This window comes from Colletotrichum chrysophilum, assembly GCF_026319265.1.
Source record: "Colletotrichum chrysophilum strain AFK26 chromosome Unknown scaffold_14, whole genome shotgun sequence".
NCBI classification, from domain to species: Eukaryota; Fungi; Ascomycota; class Sordariomycetes; order Glomerellales; family Glomerellaceae; genus Colletotrichum; species Colletotrichum chrysophilum.
The window spans coordinates 461379-480334 of NW_026517301.1; the positions used below are offsets into that span (position 1 = coordinate 461379).

Genomic DNA, 18956 nt, shown 5'->3' on the forward strand with positions numbered 1-18956 from the left:
TTCAATGACATTAGATAGGTAGATAATACTAGTTGGTGTGAGACGACAGTGTAGTGACCTTCTGCTTATGATCGTGTGAGAGCGACTTGCCTAATCTAGCAAACAAGGTGTGATGCGGCTTATCTGCTTATCGTTGACATGATGTCGCGATTCCGCCATCTGATTTGCGAAGTCGGAATGAGCCGCCGTCCTTCCTCGGCCCGACGAGGGGTTACTGGACGGTGGTGGTGGGGCACCGGGAAAATCTTTCGGCCGATCGACCCAAAAAATTGTCGACTTTCTGGAAGCTCTTGGAATAGCTTCAAGACATAAAGTTCGTTCCCCGTACCCGCCTCCCAAACTCGTTGTCCATCCACTTTTCCTCCTCACGTTGCAGTTGCGCTTCAGTCACTGATCAATTTCAACCGTCACAATGGTACGTTGCGTCCCTCCGTCTTGCGATTTCGCAGTCATACAGCGAGGTGTTTCTGTTTTTTTTGCGCCCAATGCGATTTGGAAGGACGCCAATTGACGGCGCAGCTGCGCTGTCCTAAACATGGAAGAACTGAGAATGTAGTCTAACGCACCATGAATACAGGCCACCTCCGTCCGCTCCATCCGCGCCCTCGTGCCCCTCCTGGACCGCGTCCTCGTCCAGCGCGTCAAGGCCGAGACCAAGACCGCCAGCGGCATCTTCCTGCCCGAGTCCAGCGTCAAGGAGCTCAACGAGGCCAAGGTCCTCGCCGTCGGCCCCGGCGCCCTCGACAAGAAGGGCAACAGACTACCCATGGGCGTCGCCCAGGGTGACCGTGTTCTGATTCCTCAGGTGAGTTTTCCTCTCTGTCTTGGAAACATGGCGATGTGTGACGGGATGTGGACAAGTATGCTGACGAGGTTCAATACAGTTCGGCGGTTCCCCCGTCAAGGTCGGCGAGGAGGAGTACCAGCTCTTCCGCGACAGCGAGTAAGTTTACCGTTCCCTTCTCTCTAGGTGTCATCATGCACCTGTACATACCAGCGGCAGTAGTCTGCTGTCCATTTGCTCTCGGGGAGCGATCAAGTTTCGAAGACCAAACGATAGCTGACTGGGTGTGCGCTTCAGGATTCTGGCCAAGATCAACGAGTCGTAAGGAAATGTAATTGTAAGGATATGATAATGTAAAACAAACAAAAATCAACTCCCCCGGATCAAAAAAAAAAGAGGATACCCCACGATTTCAACGATTTCTTGGCGTGTACAATACTGTGTATCAAAAGGAAACAAAACTTCTTAACTCTCCCCCCTAAAAGCGTGCAGCATGAGTACGCAAGAGAACAAGGGACGATTTGCTATTGTGTTGGCATTTTTGGCATAGACCTGGTGTTATGTTTGGGTATACTTGTAGCCTCCGTGGGCGTTTAGACGAAAGAAGATGAGGTGGCATCGGAGGAGCTGACGACGGTTGAGCTTCAACTGAACCAAGTCGGCTTTCATGCGCCTCTGACCCGGTCTACCTGCTCTCTTTTGGAGAACCCCGCGCGGTTTGACTCATGACAAAACCTTCTCCCCTCTCCAAGATAGTCGCCATTCTCGCCTAAACAGTGCATTGTGTGTGTGAGTTCAAAAAACAATAGTGTCTCGAACACCTCCCAATGACATTTCCACGACATGGCGTACGTCATCTACTCGCTACACTGACGGCTTGTCCCCTTTTTGCCAAGACCGAAGGGGTTGGACGAAGGACGGTCTCTGAGGCAGAGGAGCTGCGCTAGAGGAGCAAAGTCGCTCGCATATTGTCTGTTCTTTTGGACCGGTGTGCAACAATGCGTTTCTTCCGTGCATTTGTCCCATTCCACGGCCCGTATTGTTGTTCGTAAAGAAAGGGAAAAGGTGAATCAAGTGGCTTGCGCGTTGTTTCTTCTACTCTCCCCAGGTCTGCACATACACGAGCTCGGACCGGGCGAGGATCTACTTTGCATACGAATCGGCGTCATTGGAGAGGCATGGGAGTTGGCGATTCAGTGAGAGTGACACAGCCGCTGCGGCTGCGGCTGCGCTGTGCTGCGGTCCGCGAATGATATGGGGAGGGACGGGGGCTCGGCGAGTGCCCGAGTCAATTAATTCCACCAGACTGTTCTGTTTGTGTGTTTGTGTACGTAGTGCGGAAACGAAAGCGCTGCGGCGGGTTCACCTTCGGATAGTAGGTAGTCAGAGTGACGAATCATTGGCAAACAGATGAATATACGCATATTGAATGCCCATGTGGATGGTATGGATTCATGGGTTAGTTAATTAGACGGGGATTGAGAATTCGGCCAAACAAAGCAACGAGACCACTGAGCGATAAACAAAACACACAGGAACAAGGGTGATGAGATATGGATAATGGGCAACGGGAACGAGTGAATGAACGAGCGAATCGGAGCAGGGAAACGAGAAGTGGGAGTCCGAGATGTGGACGGAGTTGCGCCCACGGGAGACCCGGAGTTCCCACCTCCTATTTTCACACGCAGTAAAAAAAAACGAACCATGGCCCATGGGTCGAAGACTCGAACTGGGCCAGGCATTGTGCAGAGAGATTTGAGGTTCGCGACCTGCTTGATGGTTTTTTTTTTCTTCCTTTCTGCCCTTCTCCTCCCTGCTGTGCGTGTGTATGTACTCCTTGCTGGGTCTAGACAAGCGCCGGCGTCTCGGCATCGGAACGACGGAGATCGAATCGCAGCTTGTTTCTCATCGGCTTCTGAAATCTGATTCAGGGAGGCAGGGCGGCTGATGGTGCTCGATGTGGGGGAGGAAAGGAGCGCAGTAGTTGAATTCGGCAAGGTCACGAAGGTGGCGGCGGCGGCTGCTGCTGCTGCTGCTGCTGCTGCTAGAATAGACTGGCGGCTGCGTGGCTCCAGCTGCCAATCGGGAGGCGTTTGCATGTCTCCTCTGGCGCGCGATCTGGGAAACGGAGCAGCCTCAAACATCGGACGGGGCCCGGGGGATGGAGAGTGTGCATTGGGTGTTTGCTGTTCAGTGCAGCCGGCAGCAGTTTGCGCACTCTCCCGTCTCCCGTCTGCCGTTGCAATGTTGCGGTGCCATCAATCAAGAAATCTCGCGGAGACAGGGAAAGCCGCTGATGACGGCGCTGGCGCGTGCGAGTCTTCGGTTCCACCGTCCACGAGTCCAGTTCCCAGAACCAAGGTTCCAGCTTGTAAAGCCGTCTCCGTCGACAACGTGTACCGTCACCACTGTCCCAGTGTTTTGTGTGGTTTCGTCACGTTGTGTTTCCTTGGTCCGTTCGTTCTGGCCGCCTCTGTGTTTGCTTGTTCGGGTCGCAGGCCCAGTTTTAGGGTGTCAAGCTTAAGGGCTTAAGTTGCTTAAGTGCGTTTGAGGAGGAGGAGAAATATAGGGGAGGTACCCAGTGCAGCAGCCATCAACCCACGGCAAATGTTTCCCAACGGCCCTCGTCCGTTTACCTCCCCTCCCCCCTAACGTTAAGCTTACTGTTTACACTACTGCAAGGCACGCACACTGGACGAACCTATAGCGCGTGTCTTTGGGAGGCTTGAGGCTCGCCGGGAAGACAGATCAGCCATAATCCGTCAACGAGCCCGTCACCCAACCTCGGGCATCAGCCGACGGGGGTACGGACACTGATAGTCAGGAGTTGATTGGAATGTCTCGCTCGCTTCCTTCGTTTGTTCGTCGCTTTTTTTCCTTCTAGATCACTTTCAGACGAACCGTCTAATAATGACCCCCTTCCCGCCACCCTGTCAGATGGCAGAGCAAGTACCAGCAGGATTAGGTAAACCGCCAACCAACAATGCCGTAGGTTACATTCACAGTCTGAAGTCAGCCTGGCCCCCTTCACGTCAGGCTTTCGCGACGTCGTCGTCGTCGTCGTCGAAAACCACCCCCAAAAACCGCCAAGATGGCTAAGCTGTCACCTCCTCAGTCTTCCCCCTGCCCCTGGGTTCCGGGTTTCCCCTCCGACGAGGAAATCAGCGCTGGCGCGTTGCTCCAGTGTGAACTGTTTGATTCCTTGGAAAACCGAGGGTCGAGAGGGACCCGCTCCGAATCTGTCATTTCGGCTTCCGATATTGCTGGAGCCTGCTGTCGACAAGCTTCAGGGGATCGACGCCCGGCTGGAGGACGCGGCGCAATGCGATGGAAATCAGCACGCCGCTTCAGCCTCCTCGGGAGACCCTCCACCATCACATTTTATCGGGGAGAATCAAGGGAAAAAAAAAAATTCGTTCTAGTGCGGACCATCTCATCTGCATCCTTCAGAGTCTAGACGGTCTGTCTGCCCTGGTCCCATCCCGTCTCCCGAGATCGAATGTGAGAGAAACCACGAGACAGATGAGAACATAATTGGGAGGAAGAGGGGAGGGCCAGAGTCCAACAAGACTGTGCAAAGGCCGGCGGATCCTCAAGGCTGAGGGTGAGGGAATTCACCCCATGGTAGGTACGGATATGGATATCTGTACTGTGTTGCTATCCCTGGATGCTGTTATCTGTACCTGCCAGGGGTGGAAGGTAAGGCAGGGTAAGATAGGATGAGATGCATCATACCCAAGGTCCCAAAACGCAACCCTAAAAAAGAGCTGCAAACCAGCGCGCGTCTATTCGCCCGGCCTCGGGCTGTTTATCATGTCGATCATGTTTGTCGTTTCTTGTCTGAAGCTGCCGCTGCAACTGCAGTCTGCACCATCACCACACCACTGCAACCCACAGCAGCGCATGCGTACCGCCCGTACCTGGTGCCTGACAGACAGCCGGAGCGACTCAGGGCCCCTAGGTCTTCTGCTTTAATTCCCCGAGCAGAAGACTTACGCCGTAGGGAGCCCTGCCCTGGAGAGAGAGAGAGAGAGAGAGAGAGACGCTAAGAGAAGGCGCCCCGCTCCGGCGCCGCCCCTCCTCCGTTTCATCTTTCCCTCCCCGTTTGCGCGCTAGCGCACGCCACGGCACCCTGCAATATGAAATCGAAGGCAACCCGTAGGCTTGTTTTGCCCAACACCTGGCCCGGGACTGCCATCGGCTTCTCTTGGCATGGGCCAGCGTTGCAGCAGTCCTGGGTTCCCGGACGCCGTGGCCATGATCTGACCCTCTCTGCTGGGTACCGTACGCCGTCCGTACCTTACCTGACCGTCTCATTGAGCAGCACCAGCTTTCTTTCTCTGTTTCTCTCCCGCCCGCGGCAATTTGCTGCTGTTTGCTGATGAGCTCCTCCTCCTCCTTCCCAGTTCCTCCTCGGCAGAACTGCGCGCTAGCGCCACTGCATGTAACCTGCAAGGCGGGAACATGGGGGCCTCTGCACCGAGCATGGGGGCGGGCTGAAAGCACACTGGACAGAGACGAGATGAGATGGAGACTTGGGCTATTCCCAAGGCCCTACCCTGGGACCATGCAGGAGCGGACCTGCAGGTCCAAAGGGGGTGCAAGCGGGTTGATTGAGTGAATCTGAGTGAGTGAGTGAGCGAATAGCTACACGAGTACAGTCTTTCTCCCTGACCTGAGTCCCTCGCTCACCCTCTCCCAGTCCAGTCCCAACTCCCGAGACCACCCAAACGCTCCTAGCCCTCCCGTGGACCAGGCACCATGACTCCATCCAACAAGATGACGAGGGCGGCTGCAAAGCCCTGGCTCCCCTACTTTTTTAAAATCGGGCCTAGTTTTTGGCTGACTTGTCATGGAAGGCTGGGGTTGTGGTCTGTTGGTTGGATGATATAAACCCATCGAGGCATCTCGCCCTCGATAACGGGCCTCCCTTCTTGCCCTCCTGGCTCCATCGACTTTCTGTACATCACAGCTGGCCGCTGATACCACACTCCCTTCTTGTTCGTCTCTGCTCAGTCTGAACGAACGTTCCATTCCTTATACAGAAAACATATCTCGGGCCAAGTCCTTTTTTTGCACTTGCCCTTCATTCACTCCACTTCTTCTCATCGAGAAAAGTTGCTGTTGAACAGTCCGCTCCTTGCACACACACATCGTCTAAGCCAAGCGCTTGAACGACCCATTCACGGTCCTTCCCTCTAGACCTTCGAACCCTTTTCGACCTCGACCAAACTTCGATCTCGGAAACTTCGACTCTCAGCAGGCCTGCTACAGAAATATCGCATTCGATCAGCATCACTTCTTGCACAAAAGTCAACAACAGGATACCCACCTTTTTTGCCCACCATGCAGTTCCTCACCGTGGCCCTGGCCATGGCCTCCGTCGCCAACGCCCACACCATGCTCTCCAAGCTCTACATCAACGGCGAGTCTGAGGGAGATGCCACCTGTATCCGTACCCCCATGGAGGGAGACATCGCCACCTCTCCCGTCGCCGGCCTGACCAGCGACGACATGGCTTGCGGTAAGTTCTTTTCCTGATCCATCGTGCTTCTAGCGTCTCCACCAAAATCCCAGACGACGCTCAGACTTACACGCATCCAAAAACAACATCATGAGATTGATACTGACGCACTCGCAGGCAAGGATGGTGCCAACGCCGTCGCCTACGTCTGCCCCGCCGCCGGCAGCTCCAAGCTCACCTTCGAGTTCCGCCAGTGGCCCGACGCCCGCCAGTCCGGCTCCATTGACCCCTCCCACAGGGGTCCCGTCTCCGTCTACCTCAAGAAGGTCGACGACATGTTCACCTCCGCCGCCGCCGGCTCCGGCTGGTTCAAGATTTGGGACGACGGTCTCGACAGCGAGGGCAAGTGGGGTGTCGACAGGCTCATCGCCAACAACGGTCTCCTGACCGTCGAGCTCCCCTCTGGACTCCCCGCCGGTTACTACCTCGCCCGTCCCGAGATTCTCGCTCTCCACCAGGCCGTCTCCCTCAAGGACCCCCAGTACTACGTCGGCTGCGCCCAGATCTACATCGAGGACGGCCCCTCCGGATCCCTCGACATCCCCTCCGAGTACGCCGTCAGCATCCCCGGCTACGTTGACGGCTCCGAGCCCGGCAACAACTGGAACCTCTACGACAGCTCCCAGAACCCCTCCACCACCTACACCGTCCCCGGCCCCAAGGTCTACAGCCCCAGCGGCTCCTCCTCCGGCGTCATGGCCCTCGCCGCCAAGGACATTGAGGGCGCCGTCCCTGCCAACTGCCTCCTGAAGGTTGGCAACTGGTGCGGTGTTCCCCTCGAGACCTACAGCACGCAGGTGGGCTGCTGGGACCAGGTCGACGCCTGCTACGCCCAGGGTGAGAAGTGTTTCTCCTCCGCTCCCCCCACCGGCTCCAAGAACTGCGACGCCTGGAACTCGGGCATGTGCAAGGTCATCTCCGACCAGTGCACCGCCGGCAACTGGAACGGCCCCCCGGAGAACCAGATCTCTGCCACCACCGTCCCCGCCCCTGGCGCCATCCCCGAAGCCGTGAACCTCGCCCTCCTCGGCTCCTCCGCCTCTTCCAACACCGGTTCCTCCGCCGCCTCCTCCGCTGCCCCCGTCTCTTCCACCCCCATCGCTTCCTCCACCCCCATCGCCGCCGCGTCTACCCCTGCCGCCTCCGCCGAGTACGCCGCCGAGGACCCCGTCGCCACCTCCGCCCCCGCCGTCAAGCCCACCGCCGTCGCCTCCTCCGCCGCCCCCGCCGCGCCCAGCGCCACCGGCGGCGCTTCCAACGTCTCCACCGACGGCAAGTGCGGCACCGCCGCCAACGGCCAGACCTGCTCCGGCAGCGGCTTCGGATACTGCTGCTCGCCCATGGGCACCTGCGGCAGCAGCATGCGCCACTGCGGCTGCGGCTGCGACTCCGCCTTCGGCCTCTGCCTCGACAAGTACCAGAACAAGGGCGGCAACAGCAAGCGCCACGTCGCTGCTCACGCCAAGGCTCACCACCGCCACTAAGCGGTTCGCTGCCCTTCAACGCCTTTTTTACACTCGCATCACGTTTTCATCGACGTTATGTGGCATTATGACGATATGAAAGATTCATTGCAAAAAGAGACACCACCGACTTTCGCTTCGACAAACTCTGTACTTTAGGGACCAAACTGGGCTTTTTGGGGAGATGGGAAGAAGTTTTTTTTTTTTTTTTCAACGGGCATACCATTCACACAATGGCCGGGTAGCATTCAAATTCTTTTTTATCTTTTGAGAAGAGCAATGTGTAAAACACGGGAACGGAACGAGACAAAAGGGTGACACACGTCGTATCTCTTGCATTGGGTTTCTGGTGTTTTGTATTCCTTGTTTCTTCGTGCCATTCTTGTACATACTCTGTATCCATTCAAAACCAAAACATTTCTATGGGAAACTTGATACGCTTGTTGAGCCAAGTTGACGTAATCATGCCGCGCATAATGTTGTAGACTGATGGCATATTCCTTGGTTCATTGCAAGGATTAAGAACACGCTTATCATCTCTACGTACGTGACAAGCGGTCTCCTACTCCACGACGTATCTTTGATTAGGAGAAGTTCTGGTTTTAAGTCTCGTAACCGTCGTTCATGTAACATCATCTCGTTCTTATAGCCGCTGGTTCGGCACCAGCTAAGCAACTCATGCTTCTCGGCCTCCGGAAGAGGATCCATACCGCCGTGCCCGCGACGGCTGAGTGCGGTATAAGCCGGGCTGTAAAGGTCAGGCAGCTAAGCGTGAAAAAGCTGCCATCGTCTCCCTTTCCCTGACTGTGGCTGAAGGTGGAACTGAGGGTGCAGGATGAGGTGCGTCGTCTGTTTATCACACTGATACTTTAAGGCTTAGGTTTGATCCCTCTATCTGCGGATATCTTCATCGTAGGCTTAGAGGTTATAATGAGATAGAATGGCCAGTCGACAATCTTTACTTACATACATTCATTCAATTATATGTGAAGTCCTGCAGTGGATCGTGAGGACAGAGCTTGTGCTTCTTCTAGCTGTGTCTCGGTATGTTGAGCGGTATCTCGAAGGTGCCTACTCCTTTGATACACAATGTTACTGTGATTTGATTCGTTCGAGGCCTGGCATCGTTTGTCATTTATCCATTCGTCCGTTGTTTTGTGAGAATACACGCAAGATGAGTAGATGTATCTGACGGATACGTGAGATCGGCTGAGACTCGGGTCTTTGGGTGAACAATTTAGTCGCTTCACTAAGCTCAAACATTGACATGCTCCTGGTTCTAGGTCCCATTTGCCCTGTGGCTTTGTTTGATGAGCTTTGTCTTTGTTATATATATATATATATATATAACTTCGATTAGCGTAGGATCTTACAGTTGGTTTTTGGGAGTAGACGTCCTTTGACAGTGACAGGCGATTGGCATCTTCTGTGGGAGCTATAAAACAGCAACTTCTATGTTGCTAATTCACAACGTATCGAATCTATTTTCTCTAAAGCTTGTCTTTATCCAGATAGAGACATCACACAATGAGAAGTGCCTATGTTGATAGCACTCCAATAGGCCAATGGTGATTTGACCTTCAGGGAAAAGACTGCAGCTATGAATAAAGCTTTGCCCCTGAGAGACCCCATGAATAATCACGAAATACACCAGTGAGGTTGATGAATGATAGAGGTGTTAGATGACACATGGGAGTCTGGACCAAAGTTGGTATGAGAGAAAGTCCAGCCATTCGTCTGATGAGACAGACGTTGGGGAACGCGGCAGAAAAGCATGAATGCGTCCCTTTTATACCCCCGTATCAACGTCCTTTCCATGACTGACAGGACTTATCAGTTGCTCCGGGTAGTAATTTGGTAAGGGTCTGTCTAATTCATATAAATGAATACCCGCGATACCATAATGGCAATATCAACAACCATGTACTCTATCCAGTGCCTCGCGGTTCTAGAATGGTTGAAACCATCTTGAAACCTCCCTATCCACAGTCAAGACACCCGCCGGGTGTTAGTTGCGTATCACTGTTCCAGAGACCGTGAAGGCTGTCGTCTTTGATATATACATCTCGACTCACTGCATACGAGCAAAATCAGCGCCCAAACAGCCTGAAGAGCCAAGACCTTCTTCAAATGGTGCCTCTATCACGAGCACACATAGATCTCGGCGTCCTGGTCACGGCAGCAGCCGGCCGCTTCTGAAGCGGTGTATCTGTGGCATTCAGAGCTACGCAGATGTGACCTTCTTATTCTCGTATTTTCCCTCATGATATCGATGCCCTAAAGATGTCCCAAAGTCCTTAGTTGCTGTGTTGATGTTAAAGACGAGAAATGCCAAATGTGTTTCAATGTACCATGGCACATAGCGGGTGTCTATTTAATACACCATTCGGACAACTCGATTGACTCGAACAAGCCAATGACTTCGCCTTTGTAGATGTTCTACAGAAGATTGACTCGTACTCGATACCCCATAACTAAGGGCGCAAACCAACGGGTGAATTCATGCTCATTTCATCGACTCTGTCGCTCGCCAGTCTCTCGCGCTTATAGCCAGGAAATACCCCTACAACACAGTGGCTTCGCTCAAAGATCACAAGAAGGGAACCTCATAAGAAGAAAACTTCGGGGTTGCGACTTGAGCTTCCTTTAATCCACGGCAAACATGACTCTCATCTGGTTTGTTCGTTCATGGGAAAGGCAGCTTGGACGCGCGGCTTTATGCGATGTCCCTCGCCTACCGCAAATTCAAGGGCGGAGCCGGTTGGGCTGGATTTGCTTCATCGAATGCTGCAGTAGGAAACCGTCCTTAGGGAACCTTACTCGGAATGTTGCGAGAGAGAACTACATATATGCAAGCCATCACAATCCACATCTTTCTTCAGCGACAAATATTTCTAGGGTACACCGTGTGCTCTCTTGGTCATTCGAAGGCCCATTATCCCGCCACGTCTGTAATGTTCCGGTATGAAACGCTCGAAAGATTCTTGCCGGCCCAATTCGTACTCGTATACAACGGCGAGCATGAAGGAAGACGAGGATGGCTGCCGTCACGCCTGCTTAGAGCGATGTTTCCTCGTCTGCACGAACACAAAGAGCTTGTATACTAGGTACTTTGGGAATCTGAGGAGCGACCACGACATCCCCGATGATTGCTGGGAAGTTTCCCAACGAGTCCGCCAACAAGTCTCGACCACTGCGAGCTCGATCCTCCTCCACAATTGTGTGAGTACTTAAAAGCGGACGTGGATCCTGAAGTCTCTCATCGGAGACCCCGCCAATGTATTGTCTAAGTTCCGGTGCAGCATTTTGGAGATAAAGACTCTGAGAGGGAGGCCAATATTTCGCAACAGGCCTGCATAGCTGTGGGCAAGCTAAGGGGGTTTGAGGATGACTGCGTTATTCCTTGACGAGTCTCGTAATAGATGGCAAGCGACGAAAGTGACGGAAAGCGACGTACATAGATATCTCAACTTCATCGGGGTCAAGTACAGAGTACGGGATCGGAGCTTTTTGCTGATGGTTGAGGAGATGGAGATCTGCTTCTAGTTAGGACACGAACATTGCGAACGTGCCTTGGGTTGCCCAAAACGAATACACCACACGCAGCTGATGGCAATTTTGTTCTATGCAGTTGGTTGCGCCAGATGGTACTTGCCTAGCCACCCGGGATAGAGGACTTATGGTACGATAGGTAATGAACCCCGAAGACCTAGATTGAGAGTAGGGAAGTCTTGAAGTAGATGCGATCAATAACAACTAGACGTTATAAATAAATCCGAGTATGGGACTGTGAGAAAAAACAGCAGCGACAAATGTTTTGCTACCATCCGTCAGGGTCTTGGATCCGAGATTGTGCCTGCGTAATAGCATAGTATTGAGTTAAGATGGCATGGTGGAAATGTACACGAATTTTGACCCTCTCTTTACACCATGTATATCTCCGTCGAATAAGGCGACGGCAGAAATGAAGGTACACAGCGCTTATCAGCAAGACTTTGGCCAGGACTTCACGTAGCCTCGATCAAAATGTTGGTAAGCCACATCCGTGGATCCATGGAAGAGCAAAGAGGCGATCACAAAGTGACATTACCACTACGATTTTTGCGGCCATAGTCAAAGTCATGAAGATCATAGTCAAGTGCTTTATGCAGTCTCCACAGGCGTCGGAATGCAGAGGGCGCCTGCCTGATTAGTTCGTGAGTTCCCTCGGTTCGACGATTGGAACAGGTGGTCAATGTTGTCAGAGCGGTGCGATTCATGGGGTCCGCTCACTCAGAGTGCGAGGTGTTCGTGGACCAAACAGCGGCCATTCTGTCTTCGACCCGGAAACGATGTACTCATTCATGTGTAGCTAAGTATCTGATCACATATTTCCAAAGAGAGACAGGACAGCCCAGAATAGGGTTGTCCCTTGTGAAACTCTTCTAAGCCTTTAAAAAAAAAAAAGGTTCAATGCCGTGCATCTGCTCAACATACAGAAAATGGCAACAGTTATCGAGACCGACCAACGTGGGACTCGAACCCACAACCTTCAGCTATCAACCCTGAGACCCCGTGAGGGGGCTCTAGGTAGGAGGCTGACGCGCTACCATTGCGCCAGCCGGCCAAGTGAAGCGAGTTGACTCGCTGTTGACGTCAGTCGAGCAGAGCCTGCTTATGTAGTCCTGCAGTGGGTAGCTGCGTGGGGTCGTGCGTGCGCGCCGTCACAGCTTGAGCTTGTGGAGCTTGCGTGAGAAGTTTCGAGCCGTGGTTTTTCAAGTTGGAATTGATGCCATGATGGCCCGTGGCCCAGATTGTTTTCCGCGGGAAGGCGATTCGTTTCTGTCTTCCCCGGTGCACCTGTTAAACAGATGGCAGACGCATGACCGAAAAAGCTCTCACTGTTCGTTTCTGTGAGGCATCTCGCCAGGCAGACAAGGTACTAACTCTACCATGCCTTCGCGAATTCGACTATTCTAACTCAGCGCATCCTCATTCATTTCCTCCCTTTTCGACAGGTGGCTCATAAGCTATACACACAGCAGTGGCATAGTCCCCATCATGGCTAATCGTAATCTTGGCCTCCTGCGCCCGCTCGCCCTCCTTCGCACCCTTAATCACAGCCACAGGCGGCCCGCTCCCGTTCGCGTTCGCCTGCCCCTCGACCAGTGTCTTCCTCAAGATGGTAATGTCGTGGAAGGTCAGGCGTCTCTGAATGTGTGCCTTGATCGTGGCCTCTTTCGCGGCGAATCTGCATGAGACGGGCAGAGACCTGTTGTTAGCTCAACGAGCCCTGCTGGACAGGTAGAGGTGGATGGTACGGAGTGCGATGCGCGTACCTTCCAGCCACGAATGAGGCCTTCTTCCACAAATGCTTTTGCGCCTTCAAGTCTTCGATGCCGTTTTCTTGGGATTTATGGGGGTTTGGCGGGGCGTTGTTCTCTGATCCGCTTGGAATCAGGTGCAATTCATCTTTGGTGAATATACGCTCGATAAATCTTGACCCGCGGGGGGTTGCCAAAATTCGGGCAATGCGGGAGATCTGGCAAATATCATTCCCAACATTGAAAGGAAAGGGAAATGCCCTCGGGCTCATGGTAACCCTGCACTGCACGACACCCGAGTGAGGCAGCAACTCAGGTCGTGAACAGACAGAAGTACACACAAGATGATTGACAGGTGAGCACGGGGACAATCAGCTATTCCTTATCAAGACTAGTGCATTACGATAACAAGCTATCGGGCGATAGCGATAGCGATAAGAACGACAGCTACGTCATCCTCTGCGTTTCGCACCCTTTGCCTGGTCAACCAAATGGGATATTACCGTCTCTCCTCGCATGCGTGACCAAAAGAACGCTATTTACATGCCATCCCTCCAATGATCCAGTCGTCATAGCAATTTTGAAAGCAATTTTTCGATGCCCACGCCCTTCCGTGGGTCCTTCTTTTCCTCTGAACACGTCGTTTGTACCTGTTCTTGACTCTATCGGTGCTTCTGTGAACAACACCCAGGTCAGAGTTGCTTGTCTGGTTGGTTGTTGCAGAATTCTGAATCTACTGGTCGTCGGCCAAAAGAGGGGCACGCTCCTGGTCGGCCGGAGCGGAGCGGCGGGGCCAGGAGTACTCCTTGCCAGACCAAGCAGGGTAGGCAATGACGAGGGTTGAGACGAAGAGGACGGCCATGATGGTGAAGGCAAAGATCCACTGGAAGGCAATAACCTTATCGTAGAACTGAGCAACACCGATGGCGGCAGACAAAACGCTCAGAGAGAAGCCCATGGTGTAATCCTGCGACGTGTTAGTTGAGTGGACTGAGAAGCTGCCTCTTGCCAGACTTACCTTGTAGATGGTGATGAAGAAGCCACCGTAGACAAGGATGGACCAAATGAAGATGTTGCCGAAGATGCGGGCAACGAGGTTGTCGGGGTCGTGGACCATGATCGCACCGTTCCAGTAGATGGCAACAAAAGTCCATGCCAAGGGAGCAGACACGACGGGCCAGTGGATGAAACGAGGATATGTGTTGTGGCGGAAGTACAGCGAAGATAGGTTGGCGAAGTTGATGATCAAGATGAGCTCGGCCCAGACGAAGTGGGAGCGCACGAATAGCATGACGAAGGCGAAGTGGAGTAGGTTGTGGAAGATGAAGTGAGAACCGACGCTGGCAGCAGCGTTAACGTAGTCGGTGTTGCTGGAGAAGAGGTGGGCGACATAGCCGATCTGGAGGATGAAAAGAACAATCCTAGGATAGTCAATACCAGACGTCATCTTGCCATTCTTCCATACTTACCAGTAAATATCAACAATGGTCGCGTTCAGAGTGAAGGCGGTGCGGTACAGGTAGTTCTGATCCCATATTCTCCTGCGAATCGTGAAGCCATCGTGAGGCTCGTTGGTGACGTAGTACAGGGTAACGACCAGGGCGAGAAGCCAAGACAAGATGGTCAGGACTTTGTATGTCGTGATGGAACCAGCGCTATGAGACTCCTTCTTGGAGAAGGGGTTCACTGGGGGCAGATTAGCAAGCTGTAGCAAGCGAAGGACAAGACGACGACATACATGCGTTGATACGCTCCGAGGCGGTAGGCATCGTGACGCGAGCTCGTATATCGCAAGGTGGTGAAATAAGTCGGGTTTCTTCCCAGCGGTCCTCAATCCACAGTCAGCTTTCAATGAAGCTATTGATGGTTGTGCAGCGAGGTCGTGTTGGAAACAGGAGAAATGGCATACGTTAGATGGGCGGCAGGCGGGTAGCATTTAAACGAGCAGGTAAAGAAACATGGATGGTAGCTGGGATGCGAAATCTGCGGGGAAGCAACTCGCCACAGGCACATTAGCGTGTAACGCAGATGCAAGAGACGTACCTTCCCTGGTGCAGGCCGGAAAGGAAGGTAGGTGCTGAGGGCGTGGGCTGCATGTACATCGGCTTCTCTTTCTCTTTCACTTTCATATCGACGTGCGTGGGCCGCCTGCCTTACAACTCCACGTCCGCGAGAGCCACGCCCCCCACGACAACACTACGCTTTCCCATTGCGGGAACTGGCAACTACTGCGTGAGTTGGTCCCCAACAAGAGTGCCGCCCTGGCCACATGCTGCTCATGATCCAAGGTTGACAGTGTCAGGAGCATAACCCAATCCTGAGGTGCACGAGAAAAGCTTGGAAAGGGACGGGCAGGGACAGCGAGCAAATGAGATGGATGGGGCTTGTGTGTGCTTGTTTGGACGCCTCGCTTGGCTGGGTAGGCTATGGGTTGGCTGCTTGCTGACACCTGAGGCCAAGGACCATCCTACTACCGATTGGATACGGTCTGCAGCACGTAAGGCAGGTGTATGGGTGACCTGCTCTGCTCGGTCGGTGGATGGATCTTTTGAGGCCTTGAATCGAGGCATTCATCGGTGTTGTAGCTGGTATACGTGCCTACGTACAGTACACATGGGCGACGGGCAAGCGCTTTGAATCGGGATCGGCCCTGCGTTTGGCGGTTTAACAACATGATACAAGGAGTCCGCTGGCCGGAGCCAATGCATTGGCGGTCGACTGGCCGATCTAGCCCCAGCTAACCCTGTTTGTTGCTCTTCCCTGTCCGTTTAGCAGCCACAATTTAAGGTCAGTAGTCGCGAAGGTCAAGATGGCGAGCTGTCGTCAGAGCTGACGATGCGTGGATGCCTTCAAGCACTGAACGGTTCCCCAGGCCAGCCACCCGGCCTGCTGCGCAGTAGCTGGTCTCGTCCCGTTCATGTAGACACCCATCACAGTCACTGTACCCGTACCTTGATGGGGTGATACAACAGCCACTCGCACCTTGCCTAGCACTGAAGAGGTGGAACAGCTCCAGGATTCGAAGGCCGTGGCATGGGGGTGCCAAGACGACGAAAGATGGAGCGCAAGCCACAGACAGACCTGCGACACAAGCTAAGAAAAGCAAGAGGCTGCATTGGGCCCTTCCAAGTACACTCACTTCCTGGTGATTTTCGGTTACGAGTACTGTAGGATGAGACCAAACGGCTCGACCTTGAACAGTGAGGAAATGAGGTGAAGCTGGAGCACACGCCAGGCGTTGCGCAGCAGGTGTGGAGCGCATTGCAGCTGCAGTCCGATGGCTGACAGGGGGCAAGTCGCCGCGGAGTGCCATCCGTGATTGGGTCATCCTTGCACAAGTATGACGACTTTCCGCAACCTCGCCAGTGGCCCCCCCCTCCATCCCGATCCCCATGCTTCAGGGCCACTTTTTCCCGCTCCAAAACTTCTCCATCGCCTCTCTCCGAGGTGCACTGACATTCGTCCCTGCAACCGCCGAGCCCGTCGTCGTCTCCAGCGTCGCTATTGTTGTCATTGAGAAGCGTTGGAGGCGACACCGTCAGTCTCTGGGCATTACACCGGACCGTCTTGCTAGCGGAACATCGTGTTCTCCTCGTGGCCGCTCATTCCAATGGACTGGCAAACTACTTCGTCCATCAGCCACCACCACCTCGCTCCTAACTTCGCAATGCCTCGTTTTCTACACTGTCACAGCTGACAGCAGGCCCAAGGGACACCCGTGTGTCAATTCTTCGGCATACCTTGCTTGGAACCTTGGAGGAAACGGGACCCTTGCTTGCCATCTGCCGACACCATCATCATCACCTCATAGCTTCCCCTCCTGGGCTGACGTCCAGCAATGCTTACCAGACGGCGGGTCTGCCCTGCACCTGTGAGGGTGTCGTTGCCTCTTCCTCCAAAGTCGACTTCCGCGAATGCAGCATCGGCGCAACCATCGCATCTGGATAGACTCCAGTCACTGCTGCACACCCGTCGTCCAATTCTCCAATGGAACGGGACGCCGTTCGAGAGGGGGGCGGAAGCTATGGTAGCGCCGCACACCAACACCACCACTGAACCCAGCCAACCTAGCTAACTCTACCGACTCCCTCTCACACCGCTCTATGATGTTCTTTCTCCCTCAGTCAGAAATTGTCACAAATTGACCATCAGCAGAACTTTGACCGAGCCCCATTTCGCCTGATTTCGGCATGTTACCTATGCTTCTGCTTCTTTCAACGGTCGTGCCTCGCCTCCAGCTGCGGTTTGCAAGAGAAAAGAAACATCCATCGGCCCACTGCACGTCTCATGCCACTCGCTCTGTTCTTGGCAAACCAGCCGGTCTGGTCTCGACCCAGAGCTCGTCCTCCTGCAGCTACCTACCTGAACACGGTGCGCGGCTGGCTTCGAAGCCAACGAAACCGCGTCGCTACACGAGGTACTTCTACCATGTCGATACCTCCCCACGTCACCGCACCTTTTTCTCCGGCTTCTGGGCTAAATTGCGGGGCAACGCCAGCCACGGTCACCTGGCCCATCCTCGACACACCCGACCTTGCCTGCCCCTCACGTCCCGATTGTCATTACAGCATTCGCGATCCAACCGCCCGAGCATTGAGAGACAACTGGCGCTGTAACTACCGACTGCCTGCCGCAAATCACAGCTCACTTTTCTACGTTAGCGAAGGAATTACATCTCGATTTCGGCGCCTCTTGCACTCTTTCCGAGATGTGGCGGTTGAGCGAATGCTCGAATTATTGTAGGGTATCTTGTTTGGCTCGATGTACGGCTATTTTCTCTATCCCCGGCTCTCTTTTTCCCAAGCGCATGCGCGTTGCAGTTCTCCAAGAGTTGATGGGAAGTTTCCCCAGCTATCTCATACCAGTTTTGGACCACCCTTGGACCCTCGATCTTGTTTGCACATCCTCGAGTGGGATAATTGCTACCGAAGGCGTCAGCCCGGGTCTTGGATTTTCTACCTGGGGCCATATTCTTACCCTGAAATACCGATCTCCAGCATCGTTTAACCTAGCCAAACTCCTTGCTACTCTTCGAGATGATGGTGAACCATCCAGGCTTTGTTGAGAACCCCAACTCGATCTTGATACTAGATCCAAAATACCCGTCTCTCTTGTAAGGCTGTCGTACCTCTTGACTTGCTCGTCTTCTCCTATTCTGGTACCCTTTTCGGCGACAATCGATGAAATTGCCTCGTCGGCAGCCGTCTGCAACCCTCGGCGAGGCTTCGGTCTCCGACCACGCGGCGCCGGTGATTCGCTTGGGGCAATCGGGCCCGCGAACTCTGACGTTTTTGTGTAAGGTATCCTGTCGAAGCCGGCTATGGACTCTGTCTCGCGTTGTTCTGTGTAACGACCTCCGCTTTCTAGCGACCAGCCGTTTGGACGATGAGGACTCATTTTGCGTCTTGTGGGGTTTTGATGGGTCGTTCTTCTTGCGTTGCCCGTGGATTCATCTTCGTCTTGAGAGCCTGCGTTGGCAGCCATCTTTATGCGAGTATGCTGGAACCGCTTTGCCCGAGGCAGGCAGTTCATCTCTATTGGAATTTCAGCAGATGGAATTGCCAAATCGAACGCGGCCGCGCAACCCAATGGAGGCGACCCCACTAGGTTTTGTATCTTGTGAGTGGTGGTTTGGGCGCGAAGACCATTTCCATTCGTGCCCGACGACGTTCAGTGGCCGGCTGTGCATGCAGCTGCAACTTACAAAGTATGAAATCCGCTGCTTCCCGCTGATTGGTCTTGAAAGTACTACACTTATGGACGTAACACTGTGAAATTCCAATTCCCAATTTTCTAGGTCGCGTCCCATGAGGCAGACTCAAACGGAAGCCTTGCCAATAAAGTCTTCGAAAATGAGCCTCAACAGTGACAATGCCACCCCT

The 18956-nt window shown here is 53.6% G+C and overlaps 3 protein-coding genes and 1 non-coding gene across 4 annotated transcripts; 2 read left to right on the forward strand and 2 right to left on the reverse strand.

Moving 5' to 3' along the window:
* Positions 1-412: 412 nt before the first annotated feature.
* On the forward strand, positions 413-1109 carry HSP10 (10 kDa heat shock protein; the record flags this gene model as incomplete). The annotated part of the gene is made up of 4 exons (XM_053175719.1): positions 413-415; positions 578-805; positions 885-943; positions 1082-1109. 4 exons carry the CDS (start codon positions 413-415, stop codon positions 1107-1109), a joined length of 318 nt encoding a protein of 105 aa, XP_053040428.1.
* A 5021-nt stretch (positions 1110-6130) lies between these two features.
* COL26b_002812 (uncharacterized protein) lies at positions 6131-7792 on the forward strand (the record flags this gene model as incomplete). Its single annotated transcript, XM_053175720.1, has 2 exons — positions 6131-6308; positions 6426-7792. 2 exons carry the CDS (start codon positions 6131-6133, stop codon positions 7790-7792), a joined length of 1545 nt encoding a protein of 514 aa, XP_053040429.1.
* Positions 7793-12272: 4480 nt separating this feature from the next.
* On the reverse strand, positions 12273-12377 carry COL26b_002813. The gene has a single exon. It is a non-coding gene; the product is annotated as a tRNA-Arg (tRNA).
* A 1430-nt stretch (positions 12378-13807) lies between these two features.
* Positions 13808-14843, reverse strand: COL26b_002814 (uncharacterized protein; the record flags this gene model as incomplete). Its single annotated transcript, XM_053175721.1, has 4 exons — positions 13808-14041; positions 14093-14495; positions 14544-14760; positions 14813-14843. The coding sequence occupies 4 exons, from the start codon at positions 14841-14843 to the stop codon at positions 13808-13810; spliced, it is 885 nt and encodes a 294-aa protein (XP_053040430.1).
* Between the last annotated feature and the right edge of the window lie 4113 nt (positions 14844-18956).